At 38.7% G+C, this 25,775-nt stretch overlaps 1 protein-coding gene across 1 annotated transcript in view; it reads left to right on the top strand.

Moving 5' to 3' along the window:
• The first annotated feature begins 12,779 nt into the window (after positions 1-12,779).
• Positions 12,780-25,775, top strand: part of PARD3 (par-3 family cell polarity regulator) — a 412,448-nt gene continuing 399,452 nt past the window's right edge. Inside the window, exons 1-2 of the mRNA XM_009325558.1 lie at positions 12,780-12,863; positions 13,061-13,162. Of these exons, the coding sequence (XP_009323833.1) occupies positions 12,780-12,863; positions 13,061-13,162 (186 nt within the window). The remainder of the gene's footprint in view (positions 12,864-13,060; positions 13,163-25,775) is intronic.

The following is a 25,775-nucleotide window of genomic DNA, read 5'->3' as shown; positions in this document are numbered from 1 at the left end:
CCCCAAGCCTGTAGCGCTGCATGGGGTTGTTGTGGCCAAAGTGCAGGACCGGGCACTTGGCCTTGTGGAATCTCATACAGTTGGCCTTGGCCCATCGATCCAGCCTGTCCAGGTCCCTCTGCAGAGCCTTCCTACCCTTGAGCAGATCAACACTCCCGCCCAACATCTTGGAAGTGCTCTCTGTTTCTGCTGCTGGCCAGGCATAGAAGTGGTGGTGAGCCATAAATAGATGTGGATGATGGAGGAGAAGGGTGGGTTTCGAGATGCCGGAGGAAGAGGGAAGGTTGCAGAGCACCCGGCAGCTGTGGGGCCAGGCAATTTTTGGTGTAAATGACATTCTGGAACTGTAACTGAGATTGAGGGAGGAGTTCTAAAATGAGGAGAGTCACTGGTAATGTCAGGGTTCAGGGCAAGGAGAGGAATTAGGGTTTTCCCATTACGAGCTCCCTTCACTACTCAGGGGGTGGGAGTGGGATTCTGTTTTCTTCTGCTTAAACTGGGGCTAGCCTTGAGCTTAGACCAGTCATGAGCTTAGTTGTGGATTTGAAAAAGAGTATTGTTGCGGATTTGTGAGGAGGAACTGTAACTGATGACCTCTGAACAAAACATGGATGCAAATTGAAATAGCAGGAGGAGTAAAATGCAGAGCTGGTAACACTCAGCATTAGTTCTGTCTTTATTTTCCTGGTGAGGTCTCCAGCCTGCTATGGTGCTAATTGCATTTCATCTTAAACATGGTAATACCCTGCAGCACAGTCAGACTGTAGTACAGCCATGGTAAACCGAAGGTTACCGTAGTGTCAATTTTTTTACAAAAAAGTCTTTATCTTTAGAAGTTTTGAATACATTTGAAAACAAAACAAATAATCCTTGAGATTACTATTTTTAGGAGTTTGGTTTTAAGGTATTTTCCCTCCTTCACCGTAACGTGGAATGCTGCATTGCAGTTTCTGCTCTGGATTAGCAGCAATCAGAACCCTGAATTCAAAGAGATTGGCAGATCTGTTTTGTTTAACCTTATAAAATAATCATGATTATAGTAGATGAATTTATATAGTGATTGTTCTCAAAGTTTCAGACAAATGCTAGGCATGTTTAGAAATGAGTGACTACACACTTAAATCAGTACCACAAGAAGGTATTGAAATTACACTGCTTCAAAAAGATTGGGCAGTTTGGAAAAGTAATAGCTAAATATTGTTGCTAAAAATTGTTCCCCAGAGATGAAAATAAGGCCTGTTTTGGTTAAAATATCTTGAAAAGTATTTAACAGATAAATTAACATGCTACTATGATTATTTCCACATTGCTTTTGCAGATGCTAACTGGAAACCAATTTTCCTTGGTGGGTTTGACCCAGAGGCACGTGCGTGTGTGAGCACAGGCGTATGTTAAACAGAGATACTGTTCCGCGGGTGTCTGATCCTTACGGGTGACATGGCAGAGTGGTGGTGTGTGGGGGTCCTCCGGCCTCATGTCAGCATACTTCGGCAATGTAGAAAGCTTTTTGTATGAGCTATAATGTGCGCATAGGTGTAGAGAACAAGGGAAAGGAATATAGCTGTAGTCTTAGGAGCACTTCTACAGGGCACAGTGGAAACTCCTGAAACTTTCAGTCCCCTACTCACTATCAGCAGCATTTCCCTGCAACACAAATCAGTAGAAATGCTCCACATATAACTCTCCTGGGTCCTAGGACCCAGTCTTGATCTGTAGGTGTTTTTCAGCATATGTTAGTTTGTCACTCTTTATTTGTACCATATACCGGCTTGATCCAACAGATGTAGGTGATGCATTGCTTCGCCTCTAAACTGGACAGGGAATTACTGTGTAGGCAGCAGGCGGTGCCCAAGCAACCTGCTGCTCGTGTGTGCTGCGGTGCAGGGAGTGTGGGGGATCTGTTCCCACATGCACCCCACTTACAGCAACTGCACAGGAGGCAGGGAGAGCTCGTGGGTGCCCCTGTGCATGGCTGACCAGGTGGCAGGGGAGAGTAAGGCGTCTGGGATGCTAAAACTCTAAATCCTATCAGAAATGTGAGATATCATAGCCAACCTAAATAGAGATAAACTTTCCTGTGATTCACATAACTTGTGCATTCCTTCCACATGCTCCAGCAAAGCTGTTTATACTGCAAAGTCCTACTCACCAAGCCTTGACTTTGAAGGTCCCAGAGGAAGAATACAGTCATCAGAACAGAGTGGCATTTCATATTTTTTGTTAACTTCATAGTTTATGTGGTGTCAGAAGTGTGAGGTACTGTATATAATAATGTTTTTGCCACTCTCTCTGTATAGTAATCATTGTTTAAGGTTCACATACTACCAGATTAATTGACTATGCCCACCTGGAAGCATATATCGAAACTGGTTGTTTCCATCATTCATGGCACTTGATATTAATGGCCCCCAAATGGAAATCTTATTTTCAGTACATTTCTGAAATAAATTAGGCTCTTTATCTCATGTTGGATGTCACTAGGGTAGACAACTCTATTTCTACCCTCCTAAATCTTCCTTTGAAACATTTTGCCAGACTCACAATTTTTTTTTGTTTAATCAACGTAGATCAATCATACACATGTCAGTCTACAATATATATGTCTGTATATACAGACATACACATGTGGATGGTTATTCCAGTAAAATCCCATTATTCCAGTCTAAATCTAGTACTGAATTTGAAGAGCTACCATAGCGGCTGAAAAAAAATGATAAATGCTTAAATCCAAGCAATGCTGTAATGATGGGAGGAGGTAAGAGATACGCTCTTGGAAGAAACAGAAAGCACTTCTCTCTTCATCAAATTCACTCGTGGTTCAATTGTTGAGCTGTAATCCAAAGAAGTTCTTCATTTCTTCAGCATCGTTGCCCTAACTCTGATGTCCCTGCATAGAAGATTGTGCACCAATATACCCAGTGTATTTCACTACATATTCATGAGCTCTGGACTTGATTACTGTAATTCGTATCTGTCATCTGGAGTTAATACTAATAATTACTAATGGTAATCGATAAACTTTTTTGTTGCATTATTGTATTTAAATGCAGATTATGGAGTAAGCTCTATGTTACAGCAAAATAATCTGAAAAGGGCACTTTTTTTTTAACTTGTGAATTTAGCACGCTTGGAGTTTGTGGCAGTGCTTGGATAGATGTGTAGGATTTTCCTACAGAGGAATAAATCCATGTAAAAGTTTTATTTTGCAGTTTGGGCAGGACAGTGTTAATCAGTGCTCACAGCATGGACATGAGGGATTTTAGAGATACAGTGTCACTCCACTCAATATATTTCTCTCAAATATTTAATTTTTTCCCCCCTAGCCAACAGAACATAATTGTGCACAGCATAAACAATCAGTAGTCATGGTGAAAATCTGTTAATCTTTCATAGCCAAATGTAAAGCTTTATTATTCATTTATTAATTCTCAGAGTTCGTTGCCATGCGCATTCTAGTGGCAGCACAAAATAACTTTTCCTTTTTTGTGGGTGCCTGACTTGATGCTAATAGCAGAGTCCACGCACTGGCGGGGTGCTCAGGAGCCTGGACCTGCCCTTTGGTGGTGGCACCTCCTAGTGGTTAGAGGACTGTGTGCTGTAAAGAAATGTCACTAAAGTAATTAGTTTTGACAATGAGCAATGTTTTCAGTGCAGTATTTTTGGAATAGGCCACGAGGAGCCATGTGAAATGCAGCCAGGACCCCAGGACCTGGGGGTGCTGGTCGACAGCCAGCTCAATATGAGCCAGCAGTGTGCCCAGGCGGCCAAGAAGGCCAATGGCATCCTGGCCTGTATCAGCAATAGTGTGGCCAGCAGGAGTAGGGAAGTGATCGTGCCCCTGTACTCGGCACTGGTGAGGCCGCACCTCGAATACTGTGTTCAGTTTTGGGCCCCTCACTACAAGAAGGACGTCGAGGTGCTGGAGCGTGTCCAGAGAAGGGCAACGAAGCTGGTGAGGGGTCTGGAGAACAAGTCTTATGAGGAGTGGCTGAGGGAACTGGGGTTGTTTAGCCTGGAGAAAAGGAGGCTGAGGGGAGACCTCATTGCTCTCTACAACTACCTGAAAGGAGGCTGTAGCGAGGTGGGTGTCGGTCTCTTCTCCCAAGTAACTGGCGAAAGAACGAGAGGAAATGGCCTCAAGTTGCGCCAGAGGAGGTTTAGATTGGACGTGAGGAAAATTTCTTCACTGAAAGGGTTGTCAAGCATTGAGACAGGCTGCCCAGGAAAGTGGTTGAGTCACCATCCCTGGAGGTATTTAAAAGATGTGTAGATGAGGCGCTTAGGGACATGGCTTAGTGGTGGACTTGGCAGTGCTAGGTTAATGGTTGGACTCAATGATCTTAAGGGTCTTTTTCCAACCTAAATGATTCTATGATTCTATGCCCAGTCCTGCACCGGGGAAGGAGGAACCCCCTGCAGTGACACAGGCTGGGGCTGAAGCTGCTCTGGGGCTGGGGGCAGCGAGTGGGCAGGGGCCAGCCCTGCACCCTGGCAGCAGGCAGTGTCCTGCGCTGGGTCAGCAGGGCACAGCCAGGAGATGGAGGAAGGGATCATCCCCCTCTGCTCAGCATGCGTCAGTCTGCGTCCAGTTCTGGGATGTCCTGAGGTCCCTTCTAACCTGAATTATTCCATGATGTTAGGTTATCGGGGCATAAGGAGATGATGTGCTATTTAATAGGTATCGGAAATATGCAGCACATAGGAAAGTTGATGTAAATTAATTAGTGATATGATTTCTTGTGGATTGGTATAGATTGCTTCTAGGTGAAGTGGGTGAGTTAAAAAAAAAAAAAAACCAACAAGACTTCCATGATGCACGGAGGTAACTCATTAATAGGACTAACTTACGTATCCTAAGACACTGTATTCTGTCTAGAAAATTGTAGGGTAGCAAAACAGGAAGGGTGGCTCTAGAGTACATCTCGGACTACTTTCCTTACAGATTTAGGAAATCACCGTTTCTTTTCAGAAGAGCAAGAGATTCATATACATAGTTGAAAGTTTATGCAAACCGTAGTGGCTAACAGCCAAAGTAAATTTACCATTTTTAATACCAAACTTTTGCTGTTTAAAGCAGGATGCAGTAGTCCCTTCTTGCTTTTTTTGTACTCTAGTAGTAATGCAGCACACCTCGATATGTAGTAGTGTTCCAGTGGTTTATTGACCATATTATTTCAATTTAGTGGGTTTTAGGAGACATTTAATTGCTAAAGTGGATAACTAATCGGCTCATTTTTTTTGCTATCAGACTTCTATGCTGAGGACTGAAATTGATAGTGTAATGTGACCAATTTTTAAGTAAATCACTGTTATTGTTGGAAGTGGACATGCAGGGTGCATACAAAACCTAACATTACTTTTTTTTTTTTTTACTTTGTAAACGCCCTTTCCAACATTTCAGTGTCTCAGGAAGAGTGTTATTGGCCAGATGTTCAGATTTTGTCTTGGATGGATTTCTGGTAGGTTAAAGCCCTTTTAGCAAGGCTGGGAAAGAATTGGTGAGTGTAAAAGTGGAACAAGATGCTCCAGTGATCAGACTTGCATGTTCTTCTCTTTTTCATAACTGGTTCGTAGCTGGGATGAGTATATATCCCTTGGTTGAAAACATTGTATACAAAGTTGTATGTTTGAAAAAATCGAATCCCTGACCAAACCCTCTTCTAAAGGCATGATTAGTAAGCTTCCTGGGTGCGTATCCCTATTTCTTGGTAATACAAAATACTAAGAAATTAACTTTAGCATAATACATCCCCAGTCCAAAAAGCAGTTTTACAGGTTAAGAAACGAAAAGATGAAAGGCATGATGCTTATTTTCTACTGAACAGCGTTCAGTTATTGTGTGTAATCCTCTGTAGCCCTGTTTTTCTTTACTTCATGGGGCAGAGGGCAAGGTAGAATAAATGTGCTCTAAAATTGGTATGAGGGGAGTGATTGCGGATGAAGTGTGGTCAGAAATGGAAAAAGTAACTGTCCTTTCAACTCATCACTTGGTAACTTAAGAGTTGTTACAGGTATGGGTTGCTTTCTGAGGGCTCCTGGCTACTTTCATTAATGTTAAGTATTTTGCCGGCTTGTGCCCTTGCAGAGATGGTGAGCGTACTTACATTGTATCGTTACTGCCAACTGTCCGAGGTGCAGTATCAGTGTACCTAAGAGAGTGCAATGGTCTTTGAAGCTATTTTCTTTCCCCCCCTTGCTGGTGTCATGTGTTACACAGCAGGTCTTTGTGCCTGAAATTCGAGGAGATAGGCGACGGGAAGGAGATGCAATTCAAACCCAAGGACTTGTTCTTGCTGGCTTGTTGGGCTGTGGAACGTAACTGGAATCTAGCTGACATTGCGAGCGTTAGTGGCTTCCCTTTGGCACCTGACTGCTTGTTTTGATGGTTCCTCCTGCAGCACAGAGCTAGACAGGGAAATGAATGAATTCACTGGCAAATTTTCAGATATATTACTTTTTTTATTAACAATTATTTTCCTTTCAGCCTGTATTAACACGCCCAAGTGCCACATGCTGTTGAACAGACAAGTCCGGTACACACTCCAGCCTGATGATTTAGTGGGTTTTGGTCTGTGTGTACTCTTTTGCCACAAAGGCTTTATCTGTTCTTACAATACTCAAAACAGTGAAGATAGCCACATATATGGCCATGTAATCTTAAATTTCAGATGGCTTTAAGCAGAAACTAAAAATATATACTTACTTTCCCTATATCTCCTCATTTATAAATGAGAAGTTATACTGGCCCACTTGGATCTGCTTCTGTGCTTTCACTCTTCTTGGTGGTGAGTCCATTTTCCTTTGAGAGTTATACTGAAATATCTCTGCACGACTGTCCAGTTGACAGTGTTTTTTAAAAATCATTTAAGTATCTATGTACTGAAAAAGATCTTAAAGGAAAAAGCTATAAATGATATCTAAATTTAAATCATTTCAGTTTTAGAAAGATAATGATCTCTGATAGGCATAGGGAGCCTCGGTGAGCTCATCTTGGCACAGCCATTCTGTTTCCCCAGATACTGCTCCATGGTAAGAAATACTCTTCCTGTTTTGGCCTGAACAGATTAGAAAATATAGGGGGGGGTGTGGAGAAAAATCTGATTTACTTGATTTCAGGATGTGTAACAAATTGTAGCGGCAACTACAGTTGGTCTGCACCCAGCTGAAAGCTGCAGTTGGGAAACCTGAGTTGTTATGGTCAAAGGTAAGAAGTACAGACACCTCTTGGGGAACGCTTGCTGTCCTCCCTCAGTAGTGCTCTCTGGGTGGGTTTCAAACCAAACACAAGAGATCACCCCCCCCCATCCCATCCCCAACTACCTAATCGTAGCCATGCAGATAAAAGTCTTTTTGATGCTTTGGGACATCCTCCTGGTGGGCAGGTGAGATTAAATCACAGCAGTGGGCATAACCTGTAAACACTAAGCATTGGAAGGCGGACTTTTTAGGAGCCTGATTTTCTGCTTTGTCTTAAATAGATAGCTACTTCTGACTAAGAAGTTTGTGGTGTTCTCTTCTTGTACAACATGGACAAATATCTCAAAGAATAATCTTATTTATGGTAACTTTTTATGTTAAACACTTCGTACATTTTTGGAAAGGATACATTTACAAAAACCAAGACACCTATTTGGAACTAAAGGAATAAGAAATCTCCCTATGCCATTTAATGAGAACACGTTGCAGTTTCCATTCCTGTTTCTAGATATTGTTTTCCACATATAGTCCTTGTTTCCATTATGTGGGAACATAAAATTGTTAGCTACAGAATATTGAATGATATTACTTAAAGGAATGGTTTTCTCAGTTTTTCCTTTGTCCTTTTTAGAAGTCATGTTGTATGGAATAAACAGAAGATGAATGGCTGCATTCTTACTGCCTTTGTAATGTGCTCCTGCTTTCACTCTCAGTGCTGCTGTTACTTAGCAAATATTTATCTTCCATTATAGAGGACTTTGGAGCAGAAAATGTAGTGCTCATGAGTTTAAATTATAAGTACCTTTATAATCATAGTCAAGTACAATAGTTAAATGGGTGTACACAGGAAACAGGAGATCTGACTTGCTTAGACTTGAGCTGAGTGATGCAATATTTAAATGAAGATATTATAAATCAGGTTTAGTATTACTTTTATCCTTGTATTCAATGAAGTGAACTTGCTAGTTCTTCTGCATGAACCGGTGACAGAGGCATTTATACAGCTTTTACAGAATAATTGCACATTGCTAACTTACACATTGGTGGAGCAGTGTAGCTAATGAGTTTTCTATCAGAGTGTGTTTTTATATCTTTAAATGCATTACAGATTTGGGGAGTGCAGTACCGTTTTATACAATTGTAACAGTGAGAGGATATAAATGTGGCTTTGTTTTGTTGACAAAATGTGAAAATCTAATTGTAATATACAAATTCAAATTTTGAAACAACAGCAAACATCCTACTCTGGGATGTCTGGAACTCATGAAGTTCAACAAGCCCAAGTGCAAGGTCCTGCATTAGGGGTCGGGGCAATCCCAAGCATGAATACAGGCTGGGTGGAGAATGGATTGAGAGCAGCCCTGAGGAGAATGACTTGGGGGTGTTGGTTGATGAGAAGCTCAGCATGACCCGGCAATGTGTGCTTGCAGCCCAGAAAGCCAACTGTATCCTGGGCTGCATCAAAAGAAGCATGACCAGCAGGTCAGGGGAGGTGATTCTCCCCCTCTACTCCGCTTTCATGAGACCCCACCTGGAGTACTGCATTCAGCTCTGGGGCCCCCAACATAAGAGGGACATGGACCTGTTGGAGCGAGTCCAGAGGAGGGCAATGAATATGATCAGAGGGCTGGAGCATGTCTCCTGTGAAGACAGGCTGAGAGAATTGGGTTTGTTCAGCCTGGAGAAGAGAAGGTTCTGGGGAGACCTTATAGCAGCCTTCCAGTACATGAAGGGAGCCTACGTGAAAGCTGGAGAGGGACATTTTGCAAGGGCATGTAGTGATAGGACACAGGGTAATGGCTTTAAACTGGAAGAGGGTAGATTTAGAGTAGATACAAGGAAGAAATTCTTCACCATGAGGGTGGTGAGGCACTGGAACAGGTTGTCCAGGGAAGTTATAGATGCCCCCTCCCTGGAAGTGTTCAAGGCCAGGTTGGATGAGGCTTTGAGCAACCTGGTCTAGTGGAAGGTGTCCCTGACCATGGCAAGAGGGCTGGAACTAGATGATCTTTAAGGTCCCTTCCAACCCAAACAGTTCTATGATTCTATGTTTTCTTAAACCAGAACAACTCTGAAGCACGTTTCTTGAAAAGCTTCCGAGTAATTTTTAAAATTTTGTTTCCTTTTTTTTCATCTTTACAGAAACTGTCTTTTGTAGACTTGACATATTTTGCACTTTCCTTGTTTTATAACTAGAAGACATTTTCCTTTTCACTTGTGTAAGCACCCCATTGCATGTGCCCTGAGCAGGCCATTTCTCTGTGGGTTAATACTGGAGCAAGTTCCTAATTAGTGACATCTCACTTGAGAGCCCTGCGCTGCCACTGGGAGAGGGTGACCCCGAAGGTGTTTTGGGTGTCCTGAAGGAATGATTGGACCAGTTTACCCCGCAGATGAAGTTGTGTAAGCTCCAGTAAACTGGTAATTGCCGATTTCCAGTTTATGACTCAGTAACTGGTCTAAGCCAAAACAGTATTTTTGACTGCTTCAGAAAATGCTTGAATTACTGCTATTGCATAGGGAATTATGAATATCTGTTTACTGGCTGCGATGGAGAGATACAACTTGACCAAGCTGTGAATACAGATACCCTTGTAACATCAATGTAGTAGTACTTGAATTCAAATCAGTGTTAAGTTTGGTCCAGTTTCTTTTGTATTTAGCAAACTGCATACGAGCTGACTCTTATACAACGTATGTTCATTGTAGACAGAACACAGAATAGGAATTTAAATGTCAACATTTATGTTTGGGTGTTTCCATGTTGTTTGGTTAGTTAATACATAGAATTAGTTGTTAAAATTTGGAACCATAAATAGCTGTGGATTTCCTTAACTTGGTAAAATCACTAGCCTCGATGATGATGTTGGTTGGTGTTTTTTTTTTTTTTTTTTTTTAGTATGGTGTAACTAATCTCTACAAAATGTGAGTACTCCCCTCCCAGCTAGACCTCTCTTCTCTCCCAAGCCTCCCCCACCAAATCTTTATGTGAAACCTTTAATAGAGTAAAAGGGCCTCAAGAGAAGGACTGCTCTGTGAAGTTTGGAGAGGGCTTTAATGAAAAGTTTCATTGTTATTTCATATTTACTTACCAAATCCTGCCAGAGTAAATTCTTGCCAAACTTGTTTTATATATTTCTTGTCTGGTCTTGCTAACGTATTGTTTTGTATCAGGACCTTGTCTGACAGGAAAAGCGACCAGAGTAGTTCAGGCTATGGCACAACAAATAGGTGATGCAGGAAAAACCAAGTCTATCTAAAACTTCTTATGCAATATCGAGAAACTTTTAAAGGAACTAATTAGCAAAAGTGATGCAGCTTATATATCAAAGCTATTTTTAATGTAGATTGTACATACTGAAATAGCACACTAGTGCTTTAGAAGTGGGCGTTTCTACTATTGATTCTGTAATCGTGCGTGTGTTCTTACATTTGCCTTGGAGGTGGGAAATACTTGTGGTAGGAAGGAAAAAAAAAAAGGATACAGGAATATTGAAGTTGTAGTTTCAGTTTGGGTGCTGTTTGTTTTGATGGATGTAGTCAAGTCACTGAGCCAATATTGCAATTATCTGTTTTTAATGTTTCCATTCTTCAGTAAGAAGATTAAGTGATGCAAACAAAAATGGTGAAGCGTGTGACATATGAGGGATCAGACTCTCTTAAAGCCCAAACTAGTTTTTCCATTTCTGATTCTGCAGTGAAGCCTGGCTTATGGTTCAATTCTGACTTGGCTTTGAGATGGAATAATTAGTAGAGGAAACCTGAATCAAGTCCTTTAGGAGTGCAAGGTGCTTCCTAGCTCGTCAGTTTGGTTGTGTCTTCAAAGCCTGGGTTTTCCCAACTGTGTTTCAGTCTCTGGTGTAGATACGAGAGGCAGAGGAGATTTTTGTAATGGGCTGGAGGATGAGGAAAGATCCTCTTTCCTTTTAGTTTGAGAGCAGAGTTTATAAATGGACTTCCCTTTAGAACTTGTTTGTTAAGGAACTTCGAAGCCTTCAGAAGGCTTTTTCCAGCCCTGTCTATAAGTGTTAGTAGAGTATTCAAACTTAACAAAAAGTTTATCCTAGTATTTGCATTATGTACCTTTTTACGGAGTAAATTTCTATCATATGTAGCTATGTGTGCACCTCTGTATGCATGACAGTGTGAATAACGTAGTACTATTTTTAATTATTCCTGAATTTTTACTTAAAAACGGTGGTTGCTGAATTATCTCCTATAATGTGCTACAACAGTAAGTGCAGTTTGGGGAAAAGCCATATACTAGGAAAATCAGTTAATTGTATAATAAATACTTGCTTAGAAGAAATGTAAGGTAATGATATTTAATACTTAGGGAAATTAGAGAAAAAATATCTGTAATTTAATTTCTGAAATGACTAGCCTAATGACTGCAAAATGTAATTCTGAAATCTGATCATCATCTGATGATGATTTACAGCAGTATTTAAGGTGGATGTACTTATACAAACAATGAAGTAAGTTTCATGGTTATCAAATTTCTTCAAAATCTTTGACCTATGCCTATATATCATGTGCAAATAAAGAGAGTTCTTGGATATTAAAAACAAAACGAATATCCCTTGATGTTCTTTCATGCAGCATGCTGTCCAAGATTTCATGCAGCGTGTCCTGTCAAGATTTAAAAACACATGGATTTAGAGGAATTGTGGTGGTCCCCTTTCTCGTCCTGTTCCATCCTTTAAGAAATCAAATTATTTTCAAGTTCTTTAAGGGCAGAGGTTTTTCTTTTTGGCGGGTTTTTTTTGCTGTGTTTTGTGGTGGGTTTTTTGGTTTTGGGTTTTTTTTTTTTTTTTTTTTTTGACTTCTAGACACTGATACCTGAAAAGACTTGGATGGTAATTGCTATTTTTAGGAAGTCAGGCCCTTTGCAAGGTATTGCAAGTTCGAAGGTCCTCAAATTAGTCACTTTTGCAGTCGTGCCTGCTCAGTGAAAAGCAAGGAAGCTCTCTTACTGCTAGACACACTTAACAGCCCGGGGCATTGGCACTGTTATGGGGGAATATTTGAGAAGCAAGAAAAGATTATGTATCATGTTCAGGTTGTGTGTTTATAGTACAACTTTCCCCGGCTAGAAAACAAACCTTTTAAGAATAACATGTTGAGTACTAAACAGCACTCAGGTCATGTAGCAATATATAGAAGACACTTTGTGGACACAATCTTATTCTATGAGTTATGGTTTCCTTTTGCATCAGAAGTAGTAATGAAGAATATAAAGCCAGTCTTCCCAGTTACTGATAGACACAGTTATACACACAAAACCACCCACACACATATATACGCATATATATACACATGTGTATGTGTGTGTATGTATCTTTTTTAATTAAAATGGGGAAAGTGTTCTTCGTATAAGATTTAGATATCCCATCTGCCAACTCTGCCAAAGCACAGGTAGAAAGCCCTTTGATATCATTTAAATATTGTTTTGTACCCTTTATAGTTGTCCTGTAAAAAACCCCACACTTTACAGCTGTCCTGTAATGTTTTGTGCCTGTTGACCGCTCTCTGAGATACTTCATTTTGAGGACTATGTATTTTCCTTTTAAATAGTGCATATGTTCAGTAACACTGGCAACGCTGTTCCCCTGTGTATCAGTGATGGGACTGTGACTCGTGCAGAGCTGATAAAAGTGGGAAGAGTATGTATCTGATCTAGGGTGATTTAAAAAAAGGAACTTTGGCTTACATCTCAATTTACATTTATTTACAGAAATATGAGCTAAATGGTTGTTTTAATGTCGAGCATTTGTAGGACTGCGATGTTAGCTATATGGTGGAATAACCTTTTTCTGTTGGTATGTGATATCTGATATTATTTTCTTTTCCTTTTATGTAGGATCCAAACTACTGGATACAAGTACACCGGCTGGAGCATGGGGATGGTGGGATCTTAGATCTCGATGACATTCTTTGTGATGTAGCTGATGACAAAGACCGTGTAAGTACAAATAGCTACGAAAGCAGCTCAGTGTGCACTGCACGTCGGCATATCAGAGTTCTGTGTTTCCTGCACATGTCCAAAAGTGGGAGTCAATACAGAGGTTTTAGGGGCTTCTTATATAGTTTGCTTGACAGATACGAGAAGTCTGTTACTGTTATGTTTTTCAAAAAGTACAGGAAATCTTTTATTGAAATAATGGGTTTTCCATCCTTTTTGGTTCTTTAGAAGTTCAAGTAAGAAAAGGAGACTGCAAGAATAAAAAAAAACTCATACAGTGCAACAATAATGCAAAAAAATTGAATCTGTAAGTTAAGATTTTAGCTTCATGTTACCAGTTGAATATGTGAAAAATACATGCTGTTTTTAGACTGGAGGGTTGGTGGATTGTTTTTCAAAAATCTTTCTGGGAGGAATTGCTAGTTACAGAGAACTTGAGAAAATAATTATACACTGCTGGGTCTTGAATGCTTTTACTCTTTGTTTTAAGTAGAAATTTAGATCGCAGTCAGCTAAGAGGTTTTTGGTTATTGGCTGTTTGTTTGAGATTATAGATACTTGTGTCTTTGAATTACATGTTCAAAAAGGGTAAGGTAAGAAACACTGGCAAACTGTCAAGTTGTATGTAAATAGGCCACTTTTCTCTGCAAAGCCGCATGTGTTTGCTGAAGCTCTTGAGAGTGTCTGAGTCTGAATACAGACTTCAGTCTGGAAATGTGTTTCAGGACCCTGCTCCCTTCACAGACAGGATCCTTAATTGTCTCTTGGAAGCAACAGGCACTCTGAAGGCTCCTTGAAAACTGGCCAAATGATGACTCTTAGGCTAATTTTTCAGAAATAAATATTTTGCCTGCAGTTATTTCTTGTGACAAAATCTAATTGACATGGTTATTTCAACCGGGACTTTATAAAGAAAAATTATGTGAGGAGTCTTGGGACATGGAGACTCCTCGCCGTCTGAAATGTTGGGATTACTCACTCAAGCTGTATAGAGTAACAGTGCTGAGTTTTCAGGAATTTCTTCCATAAAAATAGTGCCCAGCTAAGATTTCATGAAAAGCTACTTAAAACCTTTAGTTAGTTATCTCGTATTGAAGTGCTCAGCTGCATGATTAGTTTAGCTTTTGCTTACAGGCCTCAAGGAGTCTGGTGCAAGTTGTCACTGTGTGTATATATATATATACACACACACATATATGTATGTGTGTGTGTATATTTTTTTTTAAACTTATTTGAATCATGTACTTCTTAGCTCCTCACATGCTCTTCCCTTCAGAAGGAGAAGTTTGAATTCTGGTGACTTCAAGACCTCATTCTTTGGCTGTTACATTGCCTTGTCGCCTTCCAGTGGGGTAATTCCTCACAGTGAAACTCTGTGGGTGTTTTTATGTGCATGACTAATAGATGAAAAACTCTGACTGCAACTGAAACAGGCAAAGTCATTATTACAATATTGTTTTTGTGTATAGATGGACAAGATACCTAGTAATTAGTAGTATTTATTTCTGCGTTTGCCAAGCTTGTATCCTCTGATTCTGTAAATCTGGCACATCTCTACTGATAGCACTTACCAGTTAAATTTCCTTTTTTAAAGGACCTTGTAGCACTGATTAGGAAGGTGCAATATAAACATGTACCGTGCTACACTGCTTTATATCTTTGAATTAATCATTCTCACTGGACCTTCATGTTTGATTCTTTTCAAGCATTTCAGTCATTAGTCATTGTTTTTCAGTTTCTCGTCTTATATTTTACACCTGACCTTCCTGGTTCCCTTTAGTTTTGGTTTGTTAGCTTTTTTAATTGGGACAAAAATATTTAGGATATTGCAAATCTGAACACTTAATACCTTTGTGTTCATTTTCACAAGGAAGTTCGTTACATTCTTGAAGACAAGTTTGTTGTGCTATTCACTACCTATCATCTGAACTTTAGAAAATCAGTTTGCTGTTGTCATGGTTCTTTAGATGTAAGGATCATTCCCACAGTGATAAATGTAATTTTTGTCTTTTTTATGTTGCTTTTATGCCATAATTATTTGTACAGTGTCATATAAGCACAATACAGAATGCAAAGCAGCTAAGGACTAGCTTGTCCTCTTGATGAATTTATTGCTCTGTGTAGTCAACTATATTAGTAAAATAAAACTCTAAGTAACGTGAAGAATATATTTACTCCTATTCCACTGTCTCCATGGAGAAAATGCTCTATCCTATAACAAATACAAAGACCCTTAGAGACAGCAGCTGTTCTGAATGGAATAAGAGAAGTATATTTGTGATGGTGTCCTTCACATTAAAATGCAGCATGGTTAGGGGTGACTTTATTTAGCTTCTTCAGTCCCTATATTTTGGTATTCTTGTCACTTACTAAAACAGAATGGATGAGTAAAGGTTAAGCAGTTGCTGTCTGGAATAATTTGTGATGTTCAATGTTGTTCCCCCTTAAAAAAAAAGGAGAAAAAAGCATGAAACAAACTACATGGAAAAATTGATTTTGCTAAGCTGTTTCTTTCTGAAACAGCTTTTCTTAAGCCCTTTAACATAGTTCATTGAGAAAGTGCATAATGCATTCTAACTTAGCTGGCATGCAACTTCAACATTCATATTGCACAATATCACTACACATGAAGTTGCTGATGAAAACTCAGTTAATGCAGTTAATGGTAGTAAGAGTATTAAAAGAAAAACCAATAAATGCTCATTTGGATAATTTTTTTCTTGGAAAAATTCTTTGTGATTGATTGATTGAAGTGCAAATTTTGTCCAGGTTTTATTATGGAAAGATAGTTTTCAATAGAAATATATAAATTTTTTATATTTATCTGTCTCTGTATACATGAATACAAATGGATTGTCTTGTCTTTGTTGTTTTTGAAAAATATTTGGCTACAAGAAACAAGAATCTGTTTTCAACTAGTGGCATCCATTCTAGTTCTAAGATGAGCATGTTTGGTACTGTTTGAGGAAACTCCTTGAAAAGCTTGGGCAGATGAATATCTAATATCTCTTTTCCAGAAATAAAGGAGAAATAACTCCTTTTAACTTGCTTTTAGTCAACTGCATAACCTATTTTTGTTATTTTAAAAATGTTTCTTGTGCATTTAGTGATTAGAACAATATTTTAAAGATAGGTTAACAAACTGATTCATTTAGATTTCTGTTACTTGTAAAAGTAGCCCTTCATTTAAAGGCTCTCAAAAAACATATGTCAGCTTGACAAGTTTCCAGCTTGATGACAACATACTCGATGACCTCAGTTCAGTTCTTAGTAGGCAGACATTCTCAACAGCAAAAAAAACCCCAACCAACTGAACAAAAAACCCCCCAACCATCTTTAACCGTGGTTTCTCCTGGCAGGCTGAAGCACATAGACACTTCAGTGATCCTCATACTTTGGGTGTAATGTGAAAGTACTTATTCAGGGATCTCAGAGGCCCTTGTTTATCCATGGAAAAAAATATTCAGAAAATTGTTATGTAAGCTCCCGTTTTAAAAGTACATGTGTGACTATAACTTGCTCCCCGTTGAATTCTCACTGAAATAGTCACTTGTATTTTGCACAATTTAAAAAAATTATTTTGTGTGCACTTTTATGTAATTTTTTCCTGCATAGTAATGCTCAGGTTGTTACTCAGTGAAAAGCTTTGGAGATCAAAATGTCTATGTTTGGTGTAGCTTCATTTTTTAGAAACTGGAGGCTTTCCTTCCCAAGAGAACAACAAGGATTTGCCATTAGCATAAACCATGGTTTTGGTGAGCAGTTGGGCAAATAGAGCTAGGTTGAAACAATGTAGGGTATGAACCTAATCGCAATTATTCATAAATTCATTTGCCCAAATGTATTAGGTTTTTGGTAGCTTGGGATTAGCAACCTGTAAATGTAAAAGCATCCGCATCTTATAATTTCTTTCCATCACTGTCCTAATAAATTCAACACTCTAGTTCTCAAAAATGACCGCTGCATTTTGTTGTATGCTTAGAATTACAGCCTGGGTTTTGTTCTCTAAGGAATGGGCTTTCTTTGCTTGACTTGCCATTTTCAAATATTCAGTGAGCTCTTCATTCTGCATAAGTCATACGCCCACTGAGTGCGGAGGTAAAAACCAGGGGAATATGGTTTGGTATTGTCTGGAGTGAAGTTTCATGCTTACCACAGTGTTTATGTGCGTGATGTCACTGTAAGGTCAAGGTGATGTTGGTGCTTACTGCTGGTTAGACATGCTTTGAACCTCCTAGAAAGACGCACAAGAAATTGCTGTTTTGAGTGGAATACTGTTGGTGAGAACGGGCTGGAGATTCATTTCATAAATTTGTGCAGAAATAGAGTTTGTAAGCATTCATGATTTAGAGTTCACTATGTAGAGTAATCAAATTGCTGCTGAAATTCAGAGAGATCAATTGCGCTTCATTTGCATCCACTCTTAGAGACCTATAGAGACTCTATTAATATCATTATGAATTTAATGCCCGCTTGCTTCTAGTGTGATGGGAGAAAGTATTTGAGCAGCTTCTTCACATAATAGGAAGACATACTGGGAGCTTTTCCCAGCCTAGTGGAAAGGAAATGAACTTCTGGTTTTTGTGTTAAACATATGGTCAATTCTAAATAATACTGTTGTTTTGTTTACTTCCTCTTTGAAAGCACTGTTGAGTTAGAGAGGCATGTGATACACAAAATGTGGGTTTGGAAAGGATGACTGTATTTTGTTTGTAACAAATGTTAACTTGAAACCCACACAAAAATAAGTCTATTTTGAGCAAATGCATTATGATGTTAGGGTTAAAGGCTAGCTAGGGACTGGAGAGCTGTGATAGAATATCTCGCTGCTATTGATTTTTGTTCTGTCACCTGTTTTCAGGGACAATTATGCAAGACCCCAGTTCTATAGTAAATTCTGGGTAGACCAATGACAACATGATGCTGCTAGAAGGAATGAGGTTCTGGTAACCCTGTGTCTGTTCATTCTCTTCAAAATGTTAAAGAGCTTTTGAACTTGATGAAAGTTGCACAGATAAACTTGTGTTATCTTTAGATTTCCATCAGCACATAATCAGAATACTCAAAGTAGTGTTGTTTGTTCTAAATTTGGGTGTCTTTCTGCCTCATTTAGGCAAACCTACAGCTGAATTTACATTTGAATTCTCTTTGACTCTGAAACTTAAGAATTCAACCTAAAACCATGAACACAGAAGAACAACAAATTTTAGTTGTACTCCTAAAGTTTGTTTCTGCCATTAACAGATTAAAACCCTGGAGTGAATGAAAGAACATCTAGGTCCAGTGCAGCAAATCTGACAGCAAAACCTAAAAATGCTAAAAAATTACTCAAAAATATGATTCTTAGTATTTACAATACCATGATTGGTATGCCCGGCTTCCTTTTTTGTCAAAACTTTTCCCTCAAATTTCAACTACTGCCGTGATTATCTCTTCTACAGTGTGCAGCTTCTCTCTTCTTGTTCTGTGACTGCCTTCCCTGTATCCCAGGAAAACAGGATGACCTTGAAACAATTTGTTGTTACTCATAAGTGACTTGGCAAAACACATTTTGAACATAAGGCATTCTTTTCTTGTAACAGCTTAAAATAACTACTTGAGCCACTGAGCTTGGGAAAGTATTGATACTGGGAAAGAAACCCTTCCTGTAACAATTCCATGATTATTTTCTGTTAAAAAATTCAAAAACTTCAGTTTAACAATGAGCTCTTGATGTCATGCGCTATTCTGCAGTGTTTTTTATTTTAATTACATTTTTAGAGGTTGACAATTTGATATTAACTGAAGTTCTGACAAATTGGTAAAAACAGAATGTCTCTGTTTTAACCAGGTTTTCTTGCATTAACACTATTGACTCATTATTACTGGCATGGCCACATGATTTTTAGGTCTGTCTTGCTGATGGATTTAAAGTAGAAAATCAAAGTTTTTATGTAGTCTTTATTCCCAACTGCTATTTAATGAAGACATATTTGGAAATAACATATTCCAAATACAAATATTCTCTTCTGTCAAAGAATTGAATTAAAATGCTTGTAGTATTTCTAATAAACTAAGTTTTAGCTTCACAGTGTTTATGGATGAGACTAAAACCCATGGAAGTGAGAAAATATTGGGCATAATATAAGAATATTGAAACGTGCATTTTCCAATCACTAAGAGATACTAGATGTAACTAAATGTTGTCTCCCATCTGTAGCTCTTAGTTTTTCATCTCTTTCAGCACTGTTCTCCAAATTATTAATCTCATCATCATTTACTTTTTCAAGCTCTGTGAACACAGCATTTCCATTCATGATTTGTTGTTTATTTTTGGGATAAACTGCAATATTGCAATTCCTTTCCTGTATTACTGAAGTAGTTGTATCAATGCACTAAGAATTCCCAGGTAGGAGAGGAGTGACACTGGTAAATTTGTAAATTGGTAAATTAGTTTCCATGGAGATCTGAAGAACCGCAGGTAAATCTGACTTCTGAAAATTGAATAATTTGGTAAAACTTCTCTGAGGAATAGTAGGCCTGTGCATGAATATGATGTACTGGGGAAGACCACGACAGTGTTGTGAAGAATGTCATGCCTCACAAGCCTTCCTGTATTCTCAGCCAAGACAGACCTGAGCAACAGTGACTGGGTTAGTACAGTCAAAAACCCCACAAACTTGCCATGGGATAAGAGGAAGGGTCTTATGGATACGTAACTTGATTGGAAAATGGAAAATAGAGCATGTATTGTTCAATATATTTGCAATTGTCCTGAAAAAAGGGAAGGGGTATTGGAATTTGTCACTCTAGTATTCAATTATTGTGTGTGAAACAGAATGTTGATGGTAAATGCTGGTTATGAAGGGTTGCAGAAACATCCTGTGTTACAGGGGGAGTGGACAATAACATGGTGGATGAAATATCATTTTGGCAAATGTGATGTGATTTCAGAGAGAAAATAATGAGTTCTGAGCTAGCTATTACATTTGGGAAAATGCTTTTGATTTTGTAATAGACCTCTGGAAACATTGGCTTACACTGCAAGGTACAGCTCTGTAAGACATAATAAGATCTAAGAAGGCATCCAGCAGCTTGCCCTTCCGTCTGCCTCTTTCCAGCGTTGTCATCCCTGTCCTGCCACTTACCTTGTGCAGGCTCTGGCACTCTTTAGACCCCGTCTCTTAGCAGATTTACTCACTAAAATGGCAGAAGACTCCTCCTTGCAAAAATAACTGAGCGTTTTTCTGCTGTTTCATGAGCATCGTCAGTTCACCAAAGGATCTGGCAAGCTGAGGAGGAAAGGCAGAGGACTTCACTGCTGGAAGTGGTTGAGGTGTGAAGGAAGAAGAGGGAGGGTAGGAACATGAGCGGGCTGAGACCTTCCCTTTCAGTTCAGCGAGGCTGCCAGTGGCCGTGGAGCTGCCAGAGTGGTCCCTGTGGCGAAGCAAGGAGTAGAGGAGGGAGCTGGTGATGGGATCTTGCTGCTGTGTACGTGCTGGTCGTGAGCCCTCTGCTTCCTCCAGACACAAACCAAGCAACCGAAAAAGATTTTGTAGAAATAGCAAAAGCACAGAGCAAATGCCAACTTGATTCCAGGTATAGATTAAAGGCTTCTCTACCAGCAGTCTCTAAATGGACCAGGACTCTCAGCCTGGCAAAGAGGATGGAAGAAGCAAACCGTAGATGACTGTAAAATCAGAGGTGACATTGAGGAGTCGTTCTTTGTCTTTTTCATTGCAAGATCTGGGGGCATCAAGAGAAACTAAAGTTTTCATCAGCAAAGCAAATACTACCTTTTGTTTTCAAATTTGATTTTTTGAGTGCTACAGATTCTTGTAGTTAGGGGAACTGTGAATAAATATAATCCAGACTTTTTCTGTATCTTTAAAGATTTTAAGGATCTCTGTCCTTTTTCTTCGTAATTTACATTCTCTCATTCGGAAATCCTTTCATTATCTCTGCTCATTCTTGTTACATTTCTTGTGCCTGTTTTAGGTCTAATGTGTTTTTTATTGAAGGGAAATGATCAGGATTGTACCTGGTATTTGATACATGGTCAGATGCATTTTAATGGATTTTTAAAGTTTATTTGTGCTTCTGTCAGTCGTAATTGCTAATATTTGCTTTCGTGTAAATAAGCATGATTAGAGTATGTCATAAGAGTAGTTACCTGCAAAAGACTTTCACGCTTTCCTTGACCTTAATTTTTATGATATATCAGAATACTTGTGATTTTTATCAAATGCTACAGAGGCTTCAAAAAGTTTTGGAGGACATATTTTTGAGACGTCATGTTTTAAAAGCATGCATAACGCTGAATTATCTGCTTATTTTTACTCTTCAAAAAGATGATGCTTGTAAATCATGGGAACTGGTAATTTAAGTAGGGTCACAATTTGTGAGAAAGAGTCTCTTTAATCTGAACTTTGGTGAAAACCACAGAGAGTGTTGAAATGATGATGGTCTCACAGTGTCTAATGTTAGTAACACTGAAGGTCAATATGTGGATGATGACTACTACAGTATTATAAACCCATCACAATTAAGAGATACTTTGTACTAAAAATATTTAATAATGGATTTTTTCTATGTCCTATAATAATTACAGATTCACTACTTAGATGTAGTTGTCGATAACATGAAGCAGTGCTTTCTAATTCTTCACAGTGTAAATCTCCACAGAAATTTGCAGTGAACCTAGAATTAGGCCATTATGGCTAATAAATGCATGATATTCTGATAGCTTTTCATTAATTTTAGCAGTATCACTTTTGTCCTAGAGGTATATTATTCATCCTACAACAAAGGAAGAAATTGCAGAAAAGGTTGGTTATGGGAATTCATTAACACTACCCTCTTACTCCTTGATATCGGCAGGTCTTAAAAGAAATGCTGTTCCAACTTCACAGATATTTCCTAACAGAGGTGATGAGACTCATACACTAGAGGACTGACCCATATTAAAGCTTAATTATAGTAATGGATAATCCTGCAAGTATAAATTATTCACAGCTGTTTTGTATGTGAAGTAGCGTCATGAATAAATTAAGGAAAAGTTTCTGGAAAGGACCCTGGACAATGGCGTAAGTTTGTCAAAAGATAGTTTTCCTCCTTGTATTTTAACCCAGCTTTAAATCTGACAGCGTTAGGTTTGCAGGCGCATTCCCATATGCACAGCTTTGCGCTTTGGATATGTTTTGCTTAATGGAAATCAATAGCAGCAAGTCTTGGGGCTCTACACCCTTGTAGTGTTCCTTGACTAATACGTTATGCAAGGGAAACATTCCTACCTAAACACAGTCCTGGTACAAAAGTTGCAATCTCAGCTATCTGATAAGATTCCCTCACTGTCACTAGGATGAGAATTCATTAGCGTTACCCTCTTATCCGTTGATACCAACAGGTCTTAAGAGAGTGCTGTAACTTCATAGTTATTTTCCAGGAAGGGTGTTAAGATTCATACATAGGCTTGGACTTTATTTTCCAGTTGGCTTGAGTAGATAAAGTACCTCATAAGTTTGTAGTGTGAATAGTCTTTCTGACAGAGAAAAGGGAATATTTGAATTAGGTTAAAACAGGGCCCCTGATGAATGGTGCAGCTACCTCATGCTGAAGGTTCCTTCAGCAAGTGTCTTGGATCCAAAGAGAAGAAAATAATGCTGTCTTTTTTTTGGGGAGCTTTCACCAGTCTGACTTTTCAGATACCTTCCTAGCAGTAGCCCAGAAAGGAAGGAGTTAAGAAGATGCTTTGAACCCAAAGTCTAGTGCTTCATCCCCACACCCTGTTGGTGTACTTCCACACCCTGTTGGTGTGCAGGGAACTACCTTCTGTTCACCTTTAGCGTGCTCAGCAGGATAGTCACTACATTTTTCAGATTAGCATCATTGCTGAAGCCTGTTTGAGTTTATACAGCAGGAAGGAGTTCTGCCTGCTCTTTGGTGACATACAGCATTGCAGGACCATCGGCTTTTTTCATTTGTACAACCTGTTGGAAGAACTGAAATTGTTCTTAGATGGGCTCCGTTCCTTGTGGGTTGCTCCACTTCCTATAGGATTGTGAAGACTGTTCTCTGTAAGCTTGCTGGAAGCTTGATGGTACTGAGTTTTTATTTTCTTGGGACACTGTTTGCTTGAAGGTAACCATACTTTGGTGGATGAAATGGCAGACACACCTAAGAGGAAAATTACAAAGAAGTCGTCGTCTTTTTCATATGATCGCCGGAGAGATTCAGTGAAAGTTAGGAGACAGTCCAAGTCTCTTAGCTTTAAGTCATCTACGCTGGGTGCTCAGAAAAGGCAGGCACAGAAAAAGCAGGTTTGTATTTGGATATTTCTCAAAAAAATATCCTTACTTCCTAAATTCTTAAAAAGACTGTAAAACTTGCTGTGTTAATACAAAGTGGAAAACAACCTCTGCTGATTTGCAGTCTGTATGTGAGTACGTATGTGTATACATACAAGCTTGTGTGCAGGTAAAGCTGGATTTTTTTGCTATAATATTTCTTAAGAGCTAGCTACACTTGTGGTGTTAATTTTATTGCAAGAAAAGTCTGCATCTTCTCTGCTTTTAAGACGTGATTTATGATTTCTGTTTTGTCTCAAGGAGTTGCTCCTATAGTGTAATACGTACCCTGCGAGCTTTTGGTAGTATGTTGTCTGTTGTGCTGAAAAACATGATGGATACTGAAACTTTTGAAATTATTATTCAGATTACAACTGCTTCACTGCTCTTCATTATTATTGTTGTATTATTGTTGTTGTTGTTGTTTTTTTTTTTTTTTTTTTTTTTTTTTTTTTTTTTTTTTTTTTTTTTTATGTTGAAATGTACCAGACTGAGAGCTTTAGGGAGTGAAATATTTTACTTATTCCAGAACAGGTAATGCAAGTCAGCAGCAGCACCTGTTCTGGTGGGACCAGTTCTTAGGGTTAGAGGGCAGCTTAATGCCTTGGCAGTGCTGCACTGCCATGGTAAAAGACTTTCATACACAGGTCTTTATCTTTTGTAGTTGGGATCTAATTAAATGAAATTTCTCCAAAGAGAAGATGTAGTGTGCACTGTAGTAAATGGAATAAAAACAAGTGAGTCAGTTCATGAAATGTCTTTGTATACTGATCTCCAATTTAATCTAATATGAAAGGAGCACAGGATCACTGATTATCAGCTATCTCTCGCTCTGCATTTGTGTGCACAGGGTGCCTTTTTGAAGGGTTTAAAGGAACTTCCCAGGGAATTTCTAATTAGCTGTGTAGAACATAAAGTATTTTAATACTTTGCAAATAGTGTTTCCACAAATGCTTTAAAATAGGCTAAATTTTCATTAGCAGTATAAGTGAATTTCTCACGAGCAAGTAGTTTTCAGGCCCTGACCACCACATCTGCTCCTAAATTTTAAGGGCAATATATCTGTTCCAATTTAAGAGAACTTAAGTTACTGTGTTCAGTGTAAACTTCGGTATTAGCTTACAAACACAATGAATTTGATGTGTGTGGGTTCATATTTGTTTTTATTACTATTTCTGTTGTTCTTGAAAGCTTAAAATGTCTATTTAAATAGCAAAATATTGACTAGTAAAATACTAGGATATTCCAGCTTTAGTGTGCTTCTTCAGTGTTAATTATAGTCATAGCTGAAGCCCCTTTGTTTGAACCGAAGTTCCAGAAGTTTTAAATGAGGAAATATTTGAAGAAATCAGGAACGCCTTCAAAAGAGCACCAAGCTCAGACTATTTCTCCCCCCCCCATCAGATGTAATAAAATGATGAAATAAAAATCATAAATCTAAATTTTACAGAGATGTAAAATACCAAATGACATCTGTGAGCATTCATGTTCATTGGATCTTTTTGGGAATTGGAAAGACTACTCAAATTAATTTAATAAATTCATTTGTAGATGCAAATCAGTGAGTACCCCTGTATTTTAGTTTTCCCAGACCTTAAGGTTCTTGAGGCCTCTCATCTTTTGGATAGCTGCCATGGTTACTGTGTGACCTCTAGTGGTTAATGAAAAATATGCTCAGTTACTGAATTCAAGCTGATGCTTGAAAAAGTCCTGAATGTGTATTCTTGTTGGTTTAATTATTTAATCCTCTAAACTCTATTGAAAAGAAAAAAAAATACATCTGCTTCAATTTAATCTTTTATGGTGTCACTTCCAGAAAAAGTATTTTGCTAAAATCATTATTCACATGGATGTGTGTCTGAATTGCAGTACTCATAGATGCAGAATTATAGGAGTAGTTTTAAGAAACTTTTCCTTTAACTTGGTTATAATACGTTAGTGGGTGAAACAGCTGAAACGAAGCACTCTAGACAAAGCCGTTTTGATCAACTTGTGTGTTGGATAGATCTGAAGAAGGGCTTTTCTGCCGCAAGAATGTATTTTTTTCTGCCCTCTAAATGCTCCAGTTAACTGGAAAAAAAAAAGTTAATTTTTCCTACAAGTGTGGTCTTGTTTCAGTCTTTAGATCATTATAATTAAGTGAGACAAAACCATCCTTACCTACTCCCTGCTCCCCCCTGCAGTCTGCAACGGCAGATACTGTTACGCGTGTTGGAAACACTATTGAACACAAAACACGACTGCCTTTGTTACTGTCGAACTTTTAAAATACTGAAGAAAATGATGGG

This window comes from Pygoscelis adeliae, unplaced genomic scaffold (assembly GCF_000699105.1).
Source record: "Pygoscelis adeliae isolate BGI_AS28 unplaced genomic scaffold, ASM69910v1 Scaffold175, whole genome shotgun sequence".
NCBI classification, from domain to species: domain Eukaryota; kingdom Metazoa; phylum Chordata; class Aves; order Sphenisciformes; family Spheniscidae; genus Pygoscelis; species Pygoscelis adeliae.
Note: the sequence above shows the minus strand (reverse complement) of the source record. Positions and strands in the feature narration are given on the sequence as shown.